A 24,161-nucleotide genomic window follows, 5' to 3' on the forward strand; every position below is an offset into this window, starting at 1 on the left:
CCTCTCTCTCTCCTGTAGACTGTAAGCTCTTATGGTCAGCGGGATCCTCTCTCTCTCTCATGTAGGGTATAAGCTCTTATAATCAGCAGTGTCCTCTCTTTTTCCTGTACAGTGTCAGCTCTTATGGTCTCTACCCTTAATCAATCACCTAAAAATATGCTATTTACCTAAGATATAGTGGTAATCTGCAGGTAAATAGCATTTAAATCAGGTCTGGCAGGTTTACAGGAAGCCCATTTACAGGGAAATAATGAAGTTATATTCTCCCTGCAGCCGCTTGTCTCCAGTCATTGGGCTGTAATAGTCACTTCTCACTACACCGGCTTTAACCACTTGTCAGCTCATTGTTTGACATATGCTGCAGTGCAGGCTGTCAAACAAAGTGCTGAGGAGTGATTACTGTCTTGATCACGGTAAATGAGCGATGCCTGTCACAGCCCAACGACTGGGAACAAGCAGCTGCAGGTAGAATATATCTTCATTTTCTCCCTGTAGCTGCTCTTGATTTAAACACTATTTACCTCCAGATTACCACTATATCTGCCAGTAAATAGCATTTTTTTAGGTGATAAGTTTCCTTTAAGACATCCTGCACATGGGTAATTACTAGTGTTGAGCGATACCTTCCGATATCAGGAAATATCGTATCGGATTGGATCGGGCCGATACCCAAAAAGTATCGGATATCGCCGATTCCGATACCGGAAACCAATGCAAGTCAATGGGACACAAATATCGGAATGAAAATAAACCCTTTCTTTCCTTGTAGGTTAATTCTACATGAAGTAAAACAACTAAGAATAATGTAGAATGACATGAAAAGCCGGCAATTCATCAGCGGCATTCACCGGTACCCGACAATTTACAACAGAAAGAATAGAGCTTCACACATAGATTAGATAGATAGAAACATGTCAGTCACATATATATGAAGTACAGTGACAGTGTTGCTTACTGTACTTGTCATTTAGTGTAAAGGATTTATTAAAAAAAATATTAGTGTTTTCGTGCACCGTCTCTTTAAAAAAGCCGGCCGGCAATTCAGCATCTGTACCCGACAATTTATAACAGACAGAATAGAGCTTCACACATAGATTAGATAGATAGAAACATGTCAGTCACATATATAAGAAGTACAGTGACAGTGTTGCTTACAGAACTTGTCATTTAGTGTAAAGGATTTATTTAAAAAAATAATAGTGTTTTCATGCACCGTCTCTTTAAGAAAGCCGGCCGGCAATTCAGCATCTGTACCCGACAATTTAGAATAGAAGGAATAGAGAATCACACATAGATTAGATAGATAGAAACATGTCAGTCACATATATATGAAGTACAGTGACAGTGTTGATTACTGTACTTGTCATTTAGTGTTAAAATAAAGGATTTATTTAAAAAAAAATTGGCGTGGGGTTCCCCTTAATTTTAGGCTCTAGCGGAGGTTAAGCAGACAGCTGGGGCAAATGTTTGAAGCCTGGGAAGGGGGTAATACCCACGGAGCTTCCCAGGCTACTAATATCAGCCCCCAGCTGAATACCTAGCCTTTACTAGCTATTAAAATGGGGGACCCCCCCAAAAAAATGACGTGGGGTCCCCCCTAATTTAATAGCTAGCACAGGCTAGGCAGACAGCTGGGGGCTGATATTAATAGCCCAGGAAGGGTGCCATGAATATTGGCCCCCTCCCAGGCTAGAAACACCAGCCGTCAGCCGCCCCAGAAATGGCGCATCCATAGGATGCGCCAATTCTGGCACTTAGCCTCGCTCTTCCACGCTGCCCTGGTGCGGTGGCAGGGGGTAATAGTGGTGGGGTTCATGTCAGCGCCAGCTGCCATGAAGCCCAGGTTAGTAATGATGGCCGTCTATATGACACCCCCATTACTAACCTACAAAGTGTTAAAAAGAAAAAACACACTACACCCAGAAAAAAATAATTTATTTGAAATAAAACACCATTTTATTTAATTCTTAGTTTACTAAAAAAAAAATAGTTACCTGTCCACGTTCCTGCGCTGATCTCCCATGCACAGCTGTCACATCTGGAGATGGTGACAGCTGTGCATGGCTGCTGTAAGCTCACGCTGCCGGGAACACGTCCGCTCCCGGCAGCGGGAGCCACTGACTGAGGTCACCGGAGTGCATTCAGGCAGCGCAGCTCCGGAGACCTCCTTTACGGCAGTGCTGTACCGTGGGAATTTCTCACGATACAGCAGTGCCGTAAAGGAGCTAACCGGAGCAGCGCTGCCTGAACTCCGGTGAACCCTTACGGCCCCGTCATTCTAGCGGCGGCAGCGGTTCAGAGCGGTCACATTCTATGTGGCTGCTCTGAACTGGAGATCTTCGTGGGACACTCGTGGACTGCTACGGAGGGGTAAGGATAAGGTTGTGGTTTATTATTTTATATTTTATTACAGGAGATCGATGGCTTCGGGGAATTAGGTGTCTTGGTGAGTATAGGTGTAGTTTTTTATTTTTTACTTTATTTTAGGTGGCGATCGGCGGGGACAGGTAATGTATGAACTAATTTCTTTTAGGTAACCACTGGCCACCAATGACATGTATTTAACATTTATTGGGGACACAGTAGGGCAATTTAAATAGCAGGATCAGGCTGATGGGAACTACTGCTCCCATCGAGCTGATCCTGCTGGCAGGAGTGGACGGGGGACAGACATAGGCCGATGGGAGTAGTAGTGTCACATCGGCCTATGTCTGCCCGCACACACACCCGCACACACACCCCGCACACACACCCGCACACACACCCCGCACACACACCCCGCACACACACACCCCGCACACACACCCCGCACACACACCCCGCACACACTAATCATGACGGGTCCGGGAGGTGAGGCTGACCTGTGCGGCCGTGGGAAAGTTGATGTGAGTTCATGCAGTCAAGCATGAACTCACATGAACCCTCCAAGGGCACCGCGGCTACTTCAAATGAACAGCTGATCGGCATCACCTGATACCTCAGCTGTTCATTTGAAATAACCGGCGGGAAAGCGCAGCACAGAACGGGAAAGCCGGCGGTGAAGTCTTTTCACTGCCGGCTTCCCCGCCCGGGTCCTTCGCTCCTTGGTGCTGCGCTCCCCGCCCGGTCCTAATTTACGATCGGGATGGGAGGTGGCGAGGGGAGCGGAGGATCGGGGTGGGAGGCTGCGGGGAAGCAGTATGGGGCTGCGTGATTGTTTAAAAGCCGGCGGCTTTTTACCGCGCGCCGGCTTTTAAACAATCAGGAGAATTCTCCCACGCTGGGATGGCATTCTGATGACAAGCTGGATCGCAGCTGAGCGCAGCCATCCAGCTTGTCATCCTTCAGAGACACTGCAGAGCGCAGGCATTATGGGAACTTCCGATTCCGGTATTCGATATTATAAAAGTATCGGAATTAAGTATCGGAATTCCGATACAGTGAATATCGGCCGATACCCGATATTTCAGTATCGGAATGCTCAACACTAGTAATTACTTCATACCACCTTTCAGTCTTATGGAGACGTATTACAATGTATGCTCCTCCAACAATCCCAAATCATTATACCATGCCTGTATTTGTTTTTTTTACTCTTTGCTTTGCAATTCCTTGTGTTTTTAATCTGAACGCATCAATGCACCAACCTTAAAAGGCAAATCGTGATTAGGAGAAGAACAGAAAGAACCTAGAATGAGTTTGGTAATTATTGTCCTAAAACTATAATGAGCCTAAATTACAATACATTACTTATAAAGTCATTAATAAGTAATAATAACATTAAAGGAATGGTGAAATGTACTGATACGTTATTCCAAATACAAACCAGAAATGTCCTAAAGACAGGAACATAACTGTGGGGAGTTGCACCCAAACCGTGGAACCTAGAAGGGGCAAAAAGTCTTTTTGGCCCATATGAGAAGACCAATAGTGATAATGGAAGCCCTGTTGAATATTTTGCATTTGGGCCCATGAGCTTCAAGTTACATCATTGCCTAAAAGAAGAGATCTATAAGATTCAAAATAGTGTTTTCTTTCTTTCTTTCTTTCTTTCTTTCTTCCTTTCTTTCTTCCTTTCTTCCTTCCTTTCTTTCCTCTTGATCATTGGCTATGCCTGATCTTGTCTAATACATTTAAATGGGTTGTGCCTGGTGCCATACACTACATATATGACTTATCCACAGGATAGTTGATAAATGTATGATCGCTGGGGGTCACTACCACACCACTCATACACGGGATTAGGTCCCCTCTTTTCTTGGTCAGTGGATCCCTAGCGATCATACATTTATAATCTATCCTTTATGTTGCTTATGGGACAAGCCCTTCTACAAGTTTTAAAGTTTGCCTTGACCGCCAGGTACCATACTCCATTATTTATATGGGTTTATTCCAGATCTGATAAAATCAATGCAATTGTACTATGTATGATGTCCTCAGCTTAGCTTAGAGATGTGGAAATGTCCAAGGTGAAAGTCAATGGGGCTTTGCGCTGGTGTTTCTGTACTAGGGATCATTTGGAGTCATAACTCATTGACCCCTACTGATGCTATCTTCCAATTAGTGTTGAGCATTCCGATACTGAAATATCGGGTATCGGCCGATATTCACTGTATCGGAATTCCGATACTTAATTCCGATACTTTTATAATATCGAATACCGGAATCGGAAGTTCCCATAATGCCTGCGCTCTGCAGTGTCTCTGAAGGATGACAAGCTGGATGGCAGCGCTCAGCTGCGATCCAGCTTGTCATCAGAATGCCATCCCAGCGTGGGAGAATTCTCCTGATTGTTTAAAAGCCGGCGCGCGGTAAAAAGCCGCCGGCTTTTAAACAATCACGCAGCCCCATACTGCTTCCCCGCAGCCTCCCACCCCGATCCTCCGCTCCCCTCGCCACCTCCCATCCCGATCGTAAATTAGGACCGGGCGGGGAGCGCAGCACCAAGGAGCGAAGGACCCGGGCGGGGAAGCCGGCAGTGAAAAGACTTCACCGCCGGCTTTCCCGTTCTGTGCTGCGCTTTCCCGCCGGTTATTTCAAATGAACAGCTGAGGTATCAGGTGATGCCGATCAGCTGTTCATTTGAAGTAGCCGCGGTGCCCTCAGAGGGTTCATGTGAGTTCATGCTTGACTGCATGAACTCACATCAACTTTCCCACGGCCGCACAGGTCAGCCTCACCTCCCGGACCCGTCATGATTAGTGTGTGCGGGGTGTGTGTGTGTGCGGGGTGTGTGTGCGGGTGTGTGTGCGGGGTGTGTGTGTGTGCGGGTGTGTGTGCGGGGTGTGTGTGTGCGGGGTGTGTGTGTGCGGGTGTGTGTGCGGGCAGACATAGGCCGATGTGACACTACTACTCCCATCGGCCTATGTCTGTCCCCCGTCCACTCCTGCCAGCAGGATCAGCTCGATGGGAGCAGTAGTTCCCATCAGCCTGATCCTGCTATTTAAATTGCCCTACTGTGTCCCCAATAAATGTTAAATACATGTCATTGGTGGCCAGTGGTTACCTAAAAGAAATTAGTTCATACATTACCTGTCCCCGCCGATCGCCACCTAAAATAAAGTAAAAAATAAAAAACTACACCTATACTCACCTAGACACCTAATTCCCCGAAGCCATCGATCTCCTGTAATAAAATATAAAATAATAAACCACAACCTTATCCTTACCCCTCCGTAGTAGTCCACGAGTGTCCCACGAAGATCTCCAGTTCAGAGCAGCCACATAGAATGTGACCGCTCTGAACCGCTGCCGCCGCTAGAATGACGGGGCCGTAAGGGTTCACCGGAGTTCAGGCAGCGCTGCTCCGGTTAGCTCCTTTACGGCACTGCTGTATCGTGAGAAATTCCCACGGTACAGCACTGCCGTAAAGGAGGTCTCCGGAGCTGCGCTGCCTGAATGCACTCCGGTGACCTCAGTCAGTGGCTCCCGCTGCCGGGAGCGGACGTGTTCCCGGCAGCGTGAGCTTACAGCAGCCATGCACAGCTGTCACCATCTCCAGATGTGACAGCTGTGCATGGGAGATCAGCACAGGAACGTGGACAGGTAACTATTTTTTTTTTAGTAAACTAAGAATTAAATAAAATGGTGTTTTATTTCAAATAAATTATTTTTTTCTGGGTGTAGTGTGTTTTTTCTTTTTAACACTTTGTAGGTTAGTAATGGGGGTGTCATATAGACGGCCATCATTACTAACCTGGGCTTCATGGCAGCTGGCGCTGACATGAACCCCACCACTATTACCCCCTGCCACCGCACCAGGGCAGCGTGGAAGAGCGAGGCTAAGTGCCAGAATTGGCGCATCCTATGGATGCGCCATTTCTGGGGCGGCTGACGGCTGGTGTTTCTAGCCTGGGAGGGGGCCAATATTCATGGCACCCTTCCTGAGCTATTAATATCAGCCCCCAGCTGTCTGCCTAGCCTTTGCTAGCTATTAAAATAGAGGGGACCCCACGTCATTTTTTTTTGGGGGGTCCCCCATTTTAATAGCTAGTAAAGGCTAGGTATTCAGCTGGGGGCTGATATTAGTAGCCTGGGAAGCTCCGTGGGTTTTACCCCCTTCCCAGGCTTCAAACATCTGCCCCAGCCGTCTGCTTAACCTCCGCTAGAGACTAAAATTATGGGGGATCCCACGCCATTTTTTTTTTAAATAAATCCTTTATTTTAACACTAAATGACATTTGAGGACTTAATAAAGATGCAGTCCCTAAATTATTATTTATTTTTTAATAAATTTTTCCCAAAACTTTTGACGTGGGCTTCGCCATATTTTTGTATGCCAGCCAGGTACAGCATCCAGCTTCTATGAACGCGCCATTTTCCGGGGCGGCCGCGGACTGCAATTTTCAGCGGGGGGGGGGAGGGCAAAAAGCTTGGGCCTCCCTGCGCTGCAGATTCCATCCCCCAGCTGCCTAGTTGTACCTGGCTGGACACAAAAATAGGGAGAAGCTCCACGTTTTTTTTTTTTTAATTATTTCATGAAATTCATGGAATAATTAAGAAAAAAAGGGCTTCCCTATATTGTTGTGTCCGGCTAGGTACAAATAGGCAGCTGGTGGTTGGGGGCAGCCCGTTCCTGCCTGCTGTACCTGGCTGGACACAAATATAGTGTGAAGCCCCACGTCAATTTTTTTTTAATTATTTCAGGAATTTCATGAAATAATTAAAAAAAAAAATGTGTGGCGCTTCGCCCTATTTTTGTGTCCAGCCAGGTACAACTAGGCAGCTGGGGGCTGGAATCTGCAGCGCAGGGAGACCCAAGCTTTCTGGGTCCCACCCGCTGCAAATTGCAGTCCGCAGCCGCCCCGGAAAATGGCGCGTTCATAGAAGCGCCATCTTCTGGCGCTGTACCCAACTCATCCAGGGCCCTGGTGCGGTGGCTCACTGGGTAATAAAGGGGTTAAGGCCAGCTTGGCATTATCAGCTGGCCCTAAGCCCGAAATTCATGGGGTCACGCCAATATTAGACATGACCGCCATGAATTTCTAGTAAAGTATTTAAAAAAAACACAAACACCCAGAAAAAAGTCCTTTAATTGAAATAAAGACACAATTCTTTATTGTTCTAAATTAAACCATACTTACCGCCACACCCATTCCAGCTGAAGCCAACGATCTCCTGCAATAAAAGTAAAATAATAAAGCAACCTCATCCTTACCTTTCCATGGTTCCCAGGACAGCTTCAGCTCTGCTACATCGAGATGACAGGCTGGACCGCAGCAGAACGCTGCCATCCAGCCTGTCATCCCGCGGACACTGAGAAGCGCAGGCATGCTTGCGCTCCTCAGTGTCTTTCTGTGACGTCATCCAGATGAGCCGAGGTCATGTCCAATGAACTCAGCTCACCTCATGCACGTCACTGACAGCGTGGGAAAATTCTCCTGCACTCAGCGCTTCAGCGTGAGAATTCTCCCACGCTGTCAGTGACGTGCATGAGGTGCGCCGAGTTCATGGGACATGACCTCACCTCATGCACGTCACTGACAGCGTGGGAAAATTCTCACGCTGAAGCGCTGAGTGCAGGAGAATTCTCCCACGCTGTCAGTGACGTACATGAGGTGAGCCGAGTTCATTGTCGGCTCATCTGGATGCCGTCACAGCCAGACACTGAGGAGTGGAAGTATGCCTGCGCTTCTCAGTGTCTGCGGGATGACAGGCTGGATGGCAGCGTTCTGCTGCGGTCCAGCCTGTCATCTCGATGTAGCAGAGCTGGAGCCGTCGTGGGAGCCATGGAAAGGTAAGGATGAGGTTGCTTTATTATTTTTCTTTTATTGCAGGAGATCGTTGGCTTCAGCTGGAATGGGCGTGATGGTAAGTATGGTTTAATTTAGAACAATAAAGAATTGTGTGTTTATTTCAATTAAAGGACTTTTTTCTGGGTGTTTGTGTTTTTTTTAAATACTTTACTAGAAATTCATGGTGGTCATGTCTAATATTGGCGTGACCCCATGAATTTCGGGCTTAGGGCCAGCTGATAATGCCAAGCTGGCCTTAACCCCTTTATTACCCAGTGAGCCACCGCATCAGGGCCCTGGATGAGTTGGGTACAGCGCCAGAAGATGGCGCTTCTATGAACGCGCCATTTTCCGGGGCGGCTGCGGACTGCAATTTGCAGCGGGTGGGGCCCAGAAAGCTTGGGCCTCCCTGCGCTGCAGATTCCAGCCCCCAGCTGCCTAGTTGTACCTGGCTGGACACAAAAATAGGGCGAAGCTCCACGTTTTTTTTTTTTTAAATTCATGAAATTCATGGAATAATTCAGAAAAAAAGGGCTTCCCTATATTGTTGTGTCCGGCTAGGTACAAATAGGCTGCTGGTGGTTGGGGGCAGCCCGTTCCTGCCTGCTGTACCTGACTGGACACAAATATAGGGCGAAGCCCCACATCAATTTTTTTAAATTATTTCATGAATTTCCTGAAATGATTTAAAAAAAATTGACGTGGGGCTTCGCACTATATTTGTGTCCAGCCAGGTACAGCAGGCAGGAACGGGCTGCCCCCAACCACCAGCTGCCTATTTGTACCTGGTTGGACACAACAATATAGGGAAGCCCTTTTTTTCTTAATTATTTCATGAATTTCATGAAATAATTAAAAAAAAAAAATACGTGAAGCTTCTCCCTATTTTTGTGTCCAGCCAGGTACAACTAGGCAGCTGGGGGATGGAATCTGCAGCGCAGGGAGGCCCAAGCTTTCTGCCCCCCCCCTCCCCCCGCTGAAAATTGCAGTGCGCAGCCACCCCGGAAAATGGCGCGTTCATAGAAGCTGGATGCTGTACCTGGCTGGCATACAAAAATATGGCGAAGCCCACGTCAAAAGTTTTGGGAAAAATTAATTAAAAAATAAATAATAATTTAGGGACTGCATCTTTATTAACTCCTCAAATGTCATTTAGTGTTAAAATAAAGGACTTATTTTAAAAAAAATTGACGTGGGGCTTCGCCCTATATTTGTGTCCAGCCAGGTACAGCAGGCAGGAACAGGCTGCCCCCAACCACCAGCTGCCTATTTGTACCTGGCCGGACACAACAATATAGGGAAGCCCTTTTTTAAAAAAATTATTTCATGAAATAATTAAAAAAAAATTGACGTGGGGCTTCGCACTATATTTGTGTCCAGCCAGGTACAGCAGGCAGGAATGGGCTGCCCCCAACCACCAGCTGCCTATTTGTACCTGGTTGGACACAACAATATAGGGAAGCCCTTTTTTTCTTAATTATTCCATGAATTTCATGAAATAATTTTAAAAAAAAATGCGTGGGGCTTCGCCCTATTTTTGTGCCCAGCCAGATACAACTAGGCAGCTGGGGGCTGGAATCCGCAGCGCAGGGAGACCCAAGCTTTCTGGGCCACCCCCGCTGCAAATTGCAGTCCGCAGCCGCCCCAGAAAATGGCGCGTTCATAGAAGCGCCATCTTCTGGCGCTGTACCCAACTCATCCAGGGCCCTGGTGCGGTGGCTCACTGGGTAATAAAGGGGTTAAGGCCAGCTTGGCATTATCAGCTGGCCCTAAGCCCAAAATTCATGGGGTCACGCCAATATTAGACATGACCACCATGAATTTCTAGTAAAGTATTTAAAAAAACACAACACCCAGAAAAAAGTCCTTTAATTGAAATAAACACACAATTCTTTATTGTTCTAAATTAAACCATACTTACCACCACGCCCATTCCAGCTGAAGCCAACGATCTCCTGCAATAAAAGTAAAATAATAAAGCAACCTCATCCTTACCTTTCCATGGCTCCCACGACAGCTTCAGCTCTGCTACATCGAGATGACAGGCTGGACCGCAGCAGAACGCTGCCATCCATCCTGTCATCCCGCAGACACTGAGAAGCGCAGGCATACTTCCACTCCTCAGTGTCTGGCTGTGACGGCATCCAGATGAGCCGAGGTCATGTCCAATGAACTCCGCTCACTTCATGTACGTCACTGACAGCGTGGGAAAATTCTCCTGCACTCAGCACTTCAGCGTGAGAATTTTCCCACGCTGTCAGTGACGTGCATGAGGTGAGCTGAGTTCATTGGACATGACCTCACCTCATGTATGTCACTGACAGCGTGGGAGAATTCTCACGCTGAAGCGCTGAGTGCAGGAGAATTTTCCCACGCTGTCAGTGACGTGCATGAGGTGAGCTGAGTTCATTGGACATGAACTCGGCTCATCTGGATGACGTCACAGAGAGACACTGAGGAGCGCAAGCATGCCTGCGCTTCTCAGTGTCTGCGGGATGACAGGCTGGATGGCAGCTTTCTGCTGCGGTCCAGCCTGTCATCTCGATGTAGCAGAGCTGGAGCTGTCCTGGGAACCATCGAAAGGTAAGGATGAGGTTGCTTTATTATTTTTCTTTTATTGCAGGAGATCGTTGGCTTCAGCTGGAATGGGCGTGATGGTAAGTATGGTTTAATTTAGAACAATAAAGAATTGTGTCTTTATTTCAATTAAAGGACTTTATTCTGGGTGTTTGTGTTTTCTTTTAACTTTGACTATGGGGTTAGTAATGGGGGTGTCTTATAGACGCCTCTCCATTACTAACCTGGGCTTGATGTCAGCTGGCATTATAAGCTGACATCAACCCCAACCCTATTACCCCCTGCCACCGCACCAGGGCAGCGTGGAAGAGCGAGGCTAAGTGCCAGAATTGGCGCATCCTATGGATGCGCCATTTCTGGGGCGGCTGACGGCTGGTGTTTCTAGCCTGGGAGGGGGCCAATATTCATGGCACCCTTCCTGGGCTATTAATATCAGCCCCCAGCTGTCTGCCTAGCCTGTGCTAGCTATTAAATTAGGGGGGACCCCACGTCATTTTTTTGGGGGGGTCCCCCATTTTAATAGCTAGTAAAGGCTAGGTATTCAGCTGGGGGCTGATATTAGTAGCCTGGGAAGCTCCGTGGGTATTACCCCCTTCCCAGGCTTCAAACATTTGCCCCAGCTGTCTGCTTAACCTCCGCTAGAGCCTAAAATTAAGGGGAACCCCACGCCAATTTTTTTTTAAATAAATCCTTTATTTTAACACTAAATGACAAGTACAGTAATCAACACTGTCACTGTACTTCATATATATGTGACTGACATGTTTCTATCTATCTAATCTATGTGTGATTCTCTATTCCTTCTATTCTAAATTGTCGGGTACAGATGCTGAATTGCCGGCCGGCTTTCTTAAAGAGACGGTGCATGAAAACACTATTATTTTTTTAAATAAATCCTTTACACTAAATGACAAGTTCTGTAAGCAACACTGTCACTGTACTTCTTATATATGTGACTGACATGTTTCTATCTATCTAATCTATGTGTGAAGCTCTATTCTGTCTGTTATAAATTGTCGGGTACAGATGCTGAATTGCCGGCCGGCTTTCTTAAAGAGACGGTGCACGAAAACACTAATATTTTTTTTAATAAATCCTTTACACTAAATGACAAGTACAGTAAGCAACACTGTCACTGTACTTCATATATATGTGACTGACATGTTTCTATCTATCTAATCTATGTGTGAAGCTCTATTCTTTCTGTTGTAAATTGTCGGGTACCGGTGAATGCCGCTGATGAATTGCCGGCTTTTCATGTCATTCTACATTATTCTTAGTTGTTTTACTTCATGTAGAATTAACCTACAAGGAAAGAAAGGGTTTATTTTCATTCCGATATTTGTGTCCCATTGACTTGCATTGGTTTCCGGTATCGGAATCGGCGATATCCGATACTTTTTGGGTATCGGCCCGATCCAATCCGATACGATATTTCCTGATATCGGAAGGTATCGCTCAACACTACTTCCAATATATCTCAATAGCCTTTTCACAAATAGTCACCATCTGACTATAGGTTGTGTCTGGCCTTGCAGTGTAGCAGCGTCTTTAGAAGAATGCAGCTGTATATTTGTAATAATTAACCTTATTAATAATACTAATGCCATGTTTTCTGTTCATAGGGTTTTGTAACGTAACTCTACAGCCTAATATCTTCGAAATGATGAACCTTACGTGGGTAAAGGATAATAATTATACATGTGTAGAGAACTCCACTATGTATATGGACACCGAACTTCCCAGCAAACAGTATTGGGAGTAAGTATAGAGTTATACTTCTTACTAATTTCCGCTCGCAGATATACAAGTTTGGAACAACCATCCTAGAGTAATGACTGGATTGATCAGTTGTTCCACAAGATAAATGCAGAGACCACATTTTATTGGATAATATATTATGAATAGAGTTGAGCAAATCCGAACTGCAAAGTTCGGAGTTCATACCAGACACCTAGTGTCCGGGGCTGACCTATGAACACGGACTTCTCCTGGAGGTCTGTTTTACAGTTCAGGGAGGAGAGAGGGAGAGATTTTCCAGCTTCAACGTTTGGTGCCCCATTGACTTCTATGGGGTTCAGGTTGAAGTTTGGGTACAGTTCTGGTACCCGAACCGAATTTTGGACTAAAGTTCAGTCGAACCCGAACTTCCACGGGTCCACTCATCCCTAATTATGAATTAAGAAAAGTGCATATTACTGTACAGCTGAGAAAAAAGATTCACAGAACCCAGGTTCAGCAGCCAGGTTGGTAATCCATGGCCGCTGGACCAGAGCCCTGTGAACCGCCTCATACCTGTCAGTATCCTTGGCACTTCTTCTGATTATTCCGTCACGTTGCATATGCATTTTTTAGTTCCGTACTATTAATATTATACGTAAGCTTAAAGGGAATGTCCACTATTGGACAACCCCTGCTTTGTCAATTCAGGGCCCCAATTAAAATAAAAACAATAGATCCTAATCTTCTGCAGTGGCGCCATTCCAACGATGTAGGAACCGCTGTTCCCAGGAGGTGACGTCACATTGTTATGTCATGTGCAAGTTGCAGCCAATTAGTGACTACTGTTTGGCTGCAGCTCTTCAACATTCCATCAGGATGGTTGTCCGCTCTGAGGAAATAGTAAAGGCTGCAGCCTAACGGCAATTGCAGCAGGCACATGATACAATTCCCTATGGGAATAGCATTGCTGGAATGGCGCCTTTGCGGGAGGTGAGTATCCATTGCTTTTATTGCCCAGTAGTGAGCAACCACTTGAAAGGGATAAGAGTAGAAGGAAATGATTTTTTTCAGAAATAGGGACACTCTTCTGAAATGGCTGTATCTGATGACCTTTCACAAATTTTGACTTTAAAAAATTGTACATTCCTGCACATTGTAGCAGGAATGTAGACAAAAATGTTTTTTCTCTTTTGTTTCTCCACTCCATTGTAGAGATACAGGGCACCAAAATTACAGGTGCCCAATATGCTAATTTTCTTATAATACAGCTGGGCGTTTCATTTTGTTCAGCTCTGCGGGGGTGTACTTTTATCCGACTGTCCAGTCATAAAAGGCAGAGACTTGGGGAGGAAGTAGACACCCACAGTTCTGACCAAAATTAAATACCCATAGAAAAGGTCAGAACTGTGCCAGGGTGGTACTTACCCGTCATCGGTCCTCAGTTGCTCCCGCAATGTTCCTCACTCATCCTGCTGCTCTGACACGCTGATGCCACTGTCCGCTCCTGTATCTGGGCTTTACTTATGGGAAGTGTCGGGAGGGAGGCGTCGTCAGTGCGGTCATGTGCGACGGAAACTCTTGCTCGATCACGTTGGCACAGTTCTGGAAGTGCGGGGAGGGAGACGGGGAGCATCATCAAAGTGTCGAAGCAGCCAGAAGAGTGAAGAACGTCATGGGAGCAGCTGAGGACTGAGGACAGGTAAGTAACACGCCGGCACAGTTCTTACCTCCTTTATGAGCGTTTCATTTCAGTCAGAACTGTGGGCGTCTACTTTTTCATCCCTATGTCACTACCTTTTTCTGATTGGACAGCGTCATAATGGGTTGAAAGCACACCTCCACAGAGCTGAACGAAATGAAACGCCCTGTTGAATGATACAAAAATTAACATATTGGGTACCAGTTACTTCGGCACCTTGTATCTCCACAATGGAGTGGAGACAAAAAAAGAAGAAAAATATCAAAGACTGACAGTTTCTTCCAAACAGAGAATAGGTGTGAACAGGTGCCAACTAAGAGTAGCCATCTCTATATACAGTATAACTAAGAAATAAAGTAGCACTCTATAGCACTATCATATGCAAACATGAAATATATAAAAATTGGAATTGCATTACTGCTCTAGAAAATAGGAAACAATGAAGATACTTAGTGCATAAATTGGCCAATTTGTGTGTGCCCAGCAGCCACGACTAGGCGATCTTCTTTTCTGGAAACCTAACCTAATGTGAATCCTCTCCTGGGCTGAAGCCTACATTTATATGGGTAAGTAGGATCCTGCTGTAATTAAAACTGCCACGGACTGAGGGGTGGAGTGTCCAGGAGAGTAATCACTATGTACAGAAATATACAGTTTATAAAGTCAAAATTCGTGAAGCATCCTCTTTAAAGCTCAACTCCTCTCACGAGCATCTAATTCTAATCTTAGACAACCCCTTTAAGATAATGTAACATAATAGTATGCTCAATGGCTTCCCTGCTGAATATCATGTTCCCTTAGCAATGGGGTTATCTTCTCTTATTAACTAATTACAGCACATCAATATCACAGCAAGCTCTGGTCTGGTTCCTCACAACCAATTTCCTACATCACGTGAAGTGAATGATTTATATCATTGTGTTAATCAATGATTTGCTGTGTTTGGCTGATATCGTTTCGTATAACCTTTACAGAAAAGTTGCGTTGCGTCAATCAAGTGGACTCGACGAAACAGGAAACGTTGTTTGGTACTTGGCTCTCTGCCTCCTCTTATCTTGGATAATTATTGGCGCAGCTTTGTTTAAAGGCATAAAGTCATCCGGAAAGGTAATAATCCATACAATGTGACTCATTATTCAATATTCGTAATGAAAACAGGACAATGTGTAGAAGAGTTGTTTACCCTCTACCACCAACAGTGGTAGTTATAATAGTATTCTTCGTTCATACTGGAAAAGAAAGGATCAGTAAACAGCTGAATACGTGCATTCAATCAATGTAATTCCACTGGTCATTTACTAATGGAGACTTAAATTGTACCTACATGCTATCTTAAGGGGAATTCTAGTTAGATCATGTTCACATGTTCAGTATTTGGTCAGTATTTTACATCAGTATTTGTAAGCCAAAGTCAGGAGAGGAACAATCAGAAGGAAATGTATAATAGAAACACGTCACCACTTCTGTATTTATCACCCACTCCTGGTTTTGGCTTACAAATACTGTAAAATACTGACCAAATACAGAACGTGTGGACTTGGCTTCATGAATCATACTTGTCCAACCATAAGAATGGACTGTGATGAGTATTGCAGGGAATCAAGGATCCTTTTCTTAGCAAAGGCTTTTCTTAAAGCTGCCCATGTGCATAAAATAAAATCTGGTGGAAATAGCTAACAAAAATGTGCTTTGTCAGGTTGGACTTTACCAGCCATGTCGGGAAATACAAGTGTATGGCATGATCAGAAGAATTCGGTCAATCATTTGCCTTTTTGCTCCACTGGGTTTTTCATTTTCTTAAACTGTTTCCTTAAACTGCCAGTTTAGCCTTAACCATTGTGCCATGCATATACAAAGGCTCATTGCACAAATGATCGGACAGATGACTGATCAGCCGTATTTTGCCCGACCAAAGGCCTTGATTTTTCAATCAGGTTTTGCTAGAATTCTGGCATAAATCTGCTTGAAATGTGACAACATTTTCGCACAATTCAAAGTTGCCCAAAATTGTTGTGACTTTTGGCATTTCTCTGCGAGTCTCAGCCTCCTCTCACAACTTTTTCAAAACCTGGACTTGATTGGAGTCCATGTCGGACGCTGGTGCACAGTAGTTGAAAGATGCACCGAATTCACGAAAAGCCATTTGCTTTTTAATAAATTTGGCACTTTTTATTACAGTGCTCCCTTCATTAAGACTGTCAAAAAACACCAGTCTTAATGAATCGGGGCCACAGTGTTTTGTGTATGACCAGTTTCAAGTGGTTGACCACTACTAAAGTAAAGCATCGCCTTTCATCAGTGCGGTTGCTCAAGTCCAACTCCGATCTGATTGTATTTTGGTTTTGCATGGAATTGAGAGATCAGTGATTGTCTACGGCGTGCACTCAGCCGCATCTACCTGATACCCGGCTCCTCTGCAGTACAAGTCTCCACTCCCTGTAGCTCAATGCTATTGACTACATGATATCCTTTGATAATTCGGCTTGCGTGTTTGCTCTAATCTGATTTATGCTTATTATGTCCTTGATAAAGACCATTATTGGTCAAAACGTTGGACCTTTTCTTGCCGGATCAAAATAAAATATTTACTTATTGCAGCAAGACCTTCATTCTCTATCATCATTTTGGTGCTGAGGTTTTTTTGCCTTCACTTCTTGATCTAAACATTAGTATGAGACATATGTGATAATTGCTCAATCCTCTGGGACTTGTCTTACCATTCTGTGATATATAGAGAGAAAGTCTCTACAGTCATACTTGACTTGTGGAGGAAAGTCATAGCTTTGTATAGTCTCTTCAGCAGCCATATCTACGGAACTGTCCAAAAAAACAGAATTACTTTACAAAAGTCTCATGTTTATTTCCTAGAGCAGTGTTTCCCAACTCCAGTCCTCAACAGTCACGATCAGATCATGTTCTCAAGATTCCCTTAGTATTCCACAAGTGATGGAATTATCACCTAGAAATACTAAGGAAATCCAGAAAACATGATCTGTTAGTGGCTCTTGAGGACTGGAGTTGAGGAACATCATTCTAGAGCTTGCCATTCTGCAGATAGCAGTCATATGATGCAGACTTAAAGGTGTATTCCCATCTCCAAGATCTTATCCCAATATGTAGTAGGTATAATAATAATGATATTAGCAAATACCTCAAATTAGAAATGTAGTATAGTTTTTCAGATTCATTATGCCTCTTTCCTCATGTGGAGGCATTGTAGGACCTTAGGTATCCATGGTTACAACCACTAGCAACTAGCTAGCTGTCATTATATTACTGGTCGTGACTCGTAACCATGGATACCTAAGGTCCTGCAATGCCTGCACATGAGGAAACAGACATAGCGAATCAAAAATACTATACTACATTTCTAATTGGAGGCATTTGCTAATATTATCATTATTATTACACCTACTACATATTGGGATAGGATTTTGGAGCTGGGAATACCCCTTTAAGCTTTCATCTTTCTGAGTTGTGTTTGGGCCAATAACCTGTTGCAGATTTCAGCTTTCAGCAGATGACATTGTTTGAGAATGAACTGTTTTACTGGGTACATACAGCGATTATTACATTCATTATCATAACATGGAGGATTACAGGATAGAACTAAAACTAACAAACCAAACAAGTCATACCGCGCAGCTTTAACAACTCTCTGTCTGCTCAATGCAGCCCCTACAGCATAAGCCCGCAGCTGTTGTATACTCCAACGTAATACAGGCACTGCAAATAGTTAAACAGTGGCAAAAATATCTACAAAGTACCTGAACCAACTTAAATATGAACAAGGCGACCTAACCTATTATAACCCAATTTTATAAATTATACTGGAATTTTCTTTAATTTTTAATGCTGTGTGTGGGGTTGCACTGTGCAGATATCTGACCTGTGTCATTGTGGTAATAGAGCAGTTCCTTCCATGCGTAGCCTACCTGCCATGTCAATGCACAGACATTATTCCAACTTCTTATACTGGGCGGATAAATTGTGTGACATGACCCCAAGGATACTTATTAACACAATGCACATGCAGCATTACCTAGATTGTAAAATGGTGCCTCGCCTCAATGTGTCATAGTATAAAGGCTTTAGGCATTATTTTAATTGGCTGCTTTAGTAGGCAGCACCTTCAGTATGATGCATCCATGTATCCACAGACAATAACCTGTAATATTTGTGCAGGATGGGGTCCATGAATATTTCTCAGAAGTTCAGTGAGTCTTCCTTTGACAGTTCTCTCTTACAGAATGATCCTAAGGAGGGGGAATGTCATGCCGGAGCCCTTCCAGCAGATAGCCAGACGTTTATGAGAACATGTCAGTCACAGGTTAATGGAAAAAAATATCCAGCAGAGGATATTGTCAAAGAATCAACCTCTGATACGTTTCTAGCTGGGTAAGAGGGAGGGATAACTTGCAAAAATGTTCTCAATATATTGTAGTATAGATGATTATTAGTGATGAGCGCAAGTGCTCGTTACTCAAGTTTCCTGAGGGTGCTCAGGCACGCACCGAGTATCGCGGGTGCTCGAGTAACATGTTCAAGTCCCCGCGGCCGCATGTTCTGTGGTTGTTAGAGAGCCGCAAAACAGGTGGGGATTGCCTGACAAACACGGGCAATCCCTGCATGTTTTGTGGCTGTTTAACAGCTGCGAAACATGCGGCCGCGGGGACTTGAACATGTCACTCAAGCACCTGCAATGGCAAACTTGAGTAACGTGCACTTGCCCTAATCACCAATGATTATATCCAGTCAAGATGTAATTTCCCAACCATCAAACGTCATGAGATCAATAAATATCTGTAACATAAAACTCCAATCACACAACAGTAACCGCAAGAAGATACTGTTACAAATGTGCCAGACACTAAACCACCATAGGAGCTGTAAGAAAAGGGATTTCCAGGATTTATGAGACTCCTAAGCCAACCATGGCCAACTTGGCTAAATTAGTTTAGTTACATTTAAAGAATAACTACATTTTTTTTTATTTAAGTAACCTCCAGGCATTGTAAGGCTGTGAGTGTTTGTCATATATTTCATTACCTAATTTTGCTTTCTTCTCTCCCAAATACTATGTTTCAATGACCAGTTTATGCTCCTTTTGAAGCTGCTTTTAACTGCTGCTCAGCAAGAATCTGTACACTATATTCAAACAGTCTGTGTACAAGAATTCCCGAGCGTACAGAGGTGGGAAGATCAGAGGCTCAGACAGGGAAAATCCAGTACACAGATTGATTGAATACAATGTATGGAGTTTGCTGAGAAGCAGTTGAAAGGACTTTCTAAAGATGAATAAACTGCAGCATGGAAACTGCAGCATGGAAACAACTCTTCTGCATAGTCTTTGAGATAGATGGAAATATGCTACAAAAATTCATAACTTTGCAATAACTGGAGGATAATTCAATAATAAAGTTTAGTTACTCTTTAAGAAACTACAGTATTTTTCAGTTTGGGTCCCTCTACCAAGAATTGATGGGTGTTTTATTGCTGATAGTCCTTATAGTTAAACTAGTTGGGACTGTGGATGGGAGTGTCTGCGAAACTGAATAAGCCACGTCTCTGAGCTATATGGCCACTAAAAATGTGGCGTCTTCTTTTTGCCGATCGGTTGAGGAAGTAATGGTATATCCCAATCATCTAACATCATAAATAAAAGTGTAAAAACACTTGCAGGACACACCAATCCACTGTAGCATTAGTATATTTATTTTACTTGTTTGTATAGCGCCATTAATTCCACAGCCATACAGACATTATCATCACTGTCCCCATTGGGGCTCACAATATACATTCCCTATCAGTATGTCTTTGGAGTGTGGGAGGAAACCGTAGAACCTGGAGGAAACCCATGCAAACATGGGGAGAACATACAAACTCCTTGCAGATGTTGACCTTGGTGGGATTTAAACCCAGGACCTCAACAATGGTAAACAATAGTGCTAATCACTAAGCCACTGTGCCCCATTGACTCTTAAGTAGCACAGTTTAGCAGCATATTACAATATTACTAGGTAAGTATCATATTTATGAGAGCTTTAGGGGAAATAAACTTTTATTATTATCTTTTTTGACTATTGAAAGTCATTTTGAATGTCAATTGACTCCGGCACATAGTCAATTACACGTAACGTAAAACTATATTATACTCCATTATATTATATTGTATACCATTAACATACCAGATGTGGAATCCACAACAAGTAGATCTCTAGGACAAATCCAAGATGTTACTATAAGTCATTAGATGTATACAGAGCATTAAGCTGATTGTCGCATAAAGACTACTACCAAAAGTTACAGGAGCCGCATGCACCGTCTGCAATGCACAACCCACTGTAAACCAATAAACTCATTGGTCTGTTAATGATACAGGCGGCCACAAATGCATTTCATAGTAAACCATTAAAATAGATGGCGTCATAAAGCACCCGGTCGTCTAGAGCACACAATTATATGACCTCATAAAGAAGCCATTTCTACTAAATATTAACAAGTCACAGTTATGAGGTCAATACTTTGCTCTACAAAGTCACCGGGATTGCTTCAGGTTATGATTGTGTTTACAGACCGTTCAGCTGTTTATTGTTTTTTTTATAACATTTTTATAGAAGAATATCATTAAACTCTGCTTTATCGTAATACAGAAAAATAAATAGGTTGCGAAAAAAATAATCTAAAAAAATATAAAATAATACAAAAATAATATAAAAGTAGCAATAAATAAATCTTTGTACTATACCAAGGAATTTCTCTGTATAATTTAGTGTATTTTTCTTTGGCCTGCTTCATAAAGTGAGATGATTTTTTATGGATCTGCATGTCACATTTCTACATTTCTCGGAACGGAGGTCGCCGCACTGTACTAAGGGGTTTTCGCTCATTAAAGTTACCAGTGAAGTTTTGAGACTACAGACTAATATCTTCTTACATGGATCTAGGATATATTAGAACCTCAGTGTAACACAATGATACAAAGATAGTGTTAATATACTATGTGAAGAATAGATGTGATCCTTTTAAAGGTATACTGCAACATATTCACAATATTTTATAGTTTAAATCTCCTTAATATATTAAACATTTTTGCAAATACTTTGTTTTACAGATTTTGTTCTGATTTTTAGTAATAAGTTTTGTTCTCCATTTACACAGATAGATCTCTACTAAGTCACATGACTTCCCGGTAAACCGCTTACCGATTTCTAGCAAACTTTTTATTTTTAGGTGTGAATAGAGGATAAGTTGAGTTTTCTTTTCATTCCCATTGTATCTTACTGTCTTTTTGCTTCATTTCACAGGTGGTGTACTTCACTGCTATATTTCCATATGTGGTCCTGCTGATTCTCTTGATAAGAGGGGCTACACTGGAGGGGGCCTATGAGGGGATCAGTTATTATATTGGAACACAGTCAGACATATCAAAACTTTCGAATGCAGAAGTGAGTTTCTTTGATAGTTCTTAGTCCTTTTTTAGAAGTACGATGACAATTCAGGAGTAATATAGAATAATACGTGTCTAACTACTTTGATCCTTATTGTCTTAAAGGGAATCTATCGCCAGGTTTTTGCCACGTAATCTTAGAGCAGCATAATAGAGGGACATAAACCCTGATTCCAGCGATGTGTCGCTTACTGGGATGCTAACTGTAGTTTTGATAAAATCACTGTTTTATCATTGGGATTATTTATCACTAGTCCTTTATATTCATGAACTCTGTATAACCCCGCCCACTCCACTGATTGGCAGCTTTTTCCCTATGCACAGTGTACACAGAAAGCTGCCAATCAGTGGTGTGGGCGGAGTTATACAGAGCTCAGCATTCAGAGAACAGCTAGATCTGCAGCAGATAAAACAGAGATTTTATCCAAAATACAGCAAGCAGCTCAGCTAAAGACACAATGCTGGAATCGGGGTCTCTGCCCCCACATCATGCTGCTCTCAGATAGGGTAGCATAAAACTTGATTACAGATTCCCTTTAAAGTTGTTCTCCCCATTGGAAAATCTCTACTTGTTTTAAACAGTCCCATAACAATAAGCAAATCACAAAGTGTTCTTCTTCAGCAACCTTTACTAACCAGTTATAACCTATGGAAAAGCCATACAATAAGTGTTTAATTCCCTGCAGCTGCACCATGGGAGAAAGAAAGCACAAAGCCCCTTCAAGTTAATGAGTTGTCTTTGTAATATATGATAGGAAAGGTCCTCAAGAGACCTCCTTTGCAGACCTCTCCACTCTGTCCAAGAGATTTGGATACTAAATCAAAGACCCTACTGTATTAAAGTGACCCTTCGCACTGGGACTGAAAAGTCACTATTTTTTTCTCATGTGCAGTCGCCCTGCCTGGTGCACTCAGTTGGCTTCCCACTACCTCCTCTGCTCAGATTGACATCCTCTTCCCTGCTTTCCATATCCCACAACACAGGAAAGGCAGAAAAGATGTGATCTAGACACCACTGCACTCCCCATGCCACTGTGGCAGTCATCTTGGAAGCAGGAAAAGCTGAAAAGGCAGCTGTAAGCCAACTGAGGACACCAGTCAGGATGGTAAATGTACATGGGAAATGTATAGTCATTTTTCAGTCCCAGTGTGAAGGGTCGTTTTAACTCGGAATAGAGTATTTGAAAATGGGTTTCTGTAACCGAACAACCCCATTGATGTCAATGAAAATTTCAATGTAACTAGTTTGCTCAATATAAAGTAAATGTATTATAGGAAATTGACATATATGCAAATTACTCCATAAACTCAAGGTTTACTGCAGATTGCCTTTTGGTATATGAACAGAAAAGTAACTGTCGGGTTTAGGAAACCCAATTTAAAAAAAAAAATCACATTAATTTATATTTATGACTTATTAAAGTAGAATTTCTTGGGATCTTTTTCAGTTGCGTGCTAAATCAGTAATGATCTTTTTTTTCTAGAGATTTCAATAGGCAATATGCAATGCCTCACTTCTCCTGTGGAGGTGCTGCAGGGGATTGGACACTTTTTGCCATTTCCTTCTGAATCACAACTGATCGCTGGGGTTTACTATTTTCTGGGGACCCTTCTAGCAAAACAAAATTGTAAAAAGAGCAAAGCTTCTTGTAGATTGTGAGCCCTTGCGGGCAGGGTCCTCTCTTCTCCTATTCCAGTCGGTTACCCCTTTTCACATGTAAAACGCCATGGAATGAATGGCGCTATAATAATAAATAGTAATAATAATAGCTACACCATTCAGAGTAATAGAAATGTATCAGACAGTAGATTTCCTTCTGTATTGTACCATTCTTTACCGTCTAAAGTGGCGTCTTTTTGTTATAAGCCATGCTACAGACCATAGGTGATTCTCTTCTGCTTCTTATTTTATTCTCTTCATTCTAGGTTTGGAAAGACGCTGCCACACAGATTTTCTTCTCTCTGTCCACAGCATGGGGCGGGCTGGTAGCTCTCTCATCTTACAACAAGTTCAATAATAATTGCTATACCGATGCCATCATGGTGTGCGTTACCAACTGCCTCACCAGCGTGTTTGCCGGCTTTGCCATCTTCTCTATATTGGGGCACATGGCCTTCAAAGCTCAGAAGGAAGTAAAGGATGTAGTAGACTCAGGTGAGCTGAAATTGACTTCTAAGGGGTAACTTTTCTCCTTATGGAGAGTGACAAGCCAAGCCTGGCATGTCAGAATGTGGAGACTTAGACACCATGCATGCTCCTCTGGGAAATTAAATATGCAAATTGCCCGTTCAGAGAGGAAGAGGACTAGAACTCTAGTGCCATCTATAGGAAGTAGCAATCCTAAAAATCAATCCTTTAACGAGCTTTGCCACATGAGTTCGGATAAAAGCCAGAACCAGAATCTCAATTTGCAGACACGGTGTTTCGGCATATTGCCCCTCGTCAGTGCAAAGTATTAGATTTGATTTGGCTAGGTGAGAGGCTTAAGACTGGGATCTA

General features: G+C 43.3%; 1 protein-coding gene across 1 annotated transcript in view; it reads left to right on the forward strand.

The window, feature by feature from the left end:
• The window catches only part of LOC141154846 (sodium- and chloride-dependent neutral and basic amino acid transporter B(0+)-like), a 47,546-nt gene that overhangs the window by 9,018 nt on the left and 14,367 nt on the right, over positions 1–24,161 (forward strand). The window contains exons 5-8 of the mRNA XM_073641343.1: positions 12,416–12,551; positions 15,186–15,318; positions 21,519–21,659; positions 23,588–23,816. Coding sequence (XP_073497444.1) covers positions 12,416–12,551; positions 15,186–15,318; positions 21,519–21,659; positions 23,588–23,816 — 639 coding nt within the window. The remainder of the gene's footprint in view (positions 1–12,415; positions 12,552–15,185; positions 15,319–21,518; positions 21,660–23,587; positions 23,817–24,161) is intronic.

The sequence above is a fragment of the Phyllobates terribilis genome, unplaced genomic scaffold (genome assembly GCF_046119375.1).
Source record: "Phyllobates terribilis strain yellow unplaced genomic scaffold, ASM4611937v1 Scaffold_7__3_contigs__length_470593459, whole genome shotgun sequence".
Lineage (NCBI taxonomy): Eukaryota > Metazoa > Chordata > Amphibia > Anura > Dendrobatidae > Phyllobates > Phyllobates terribilis.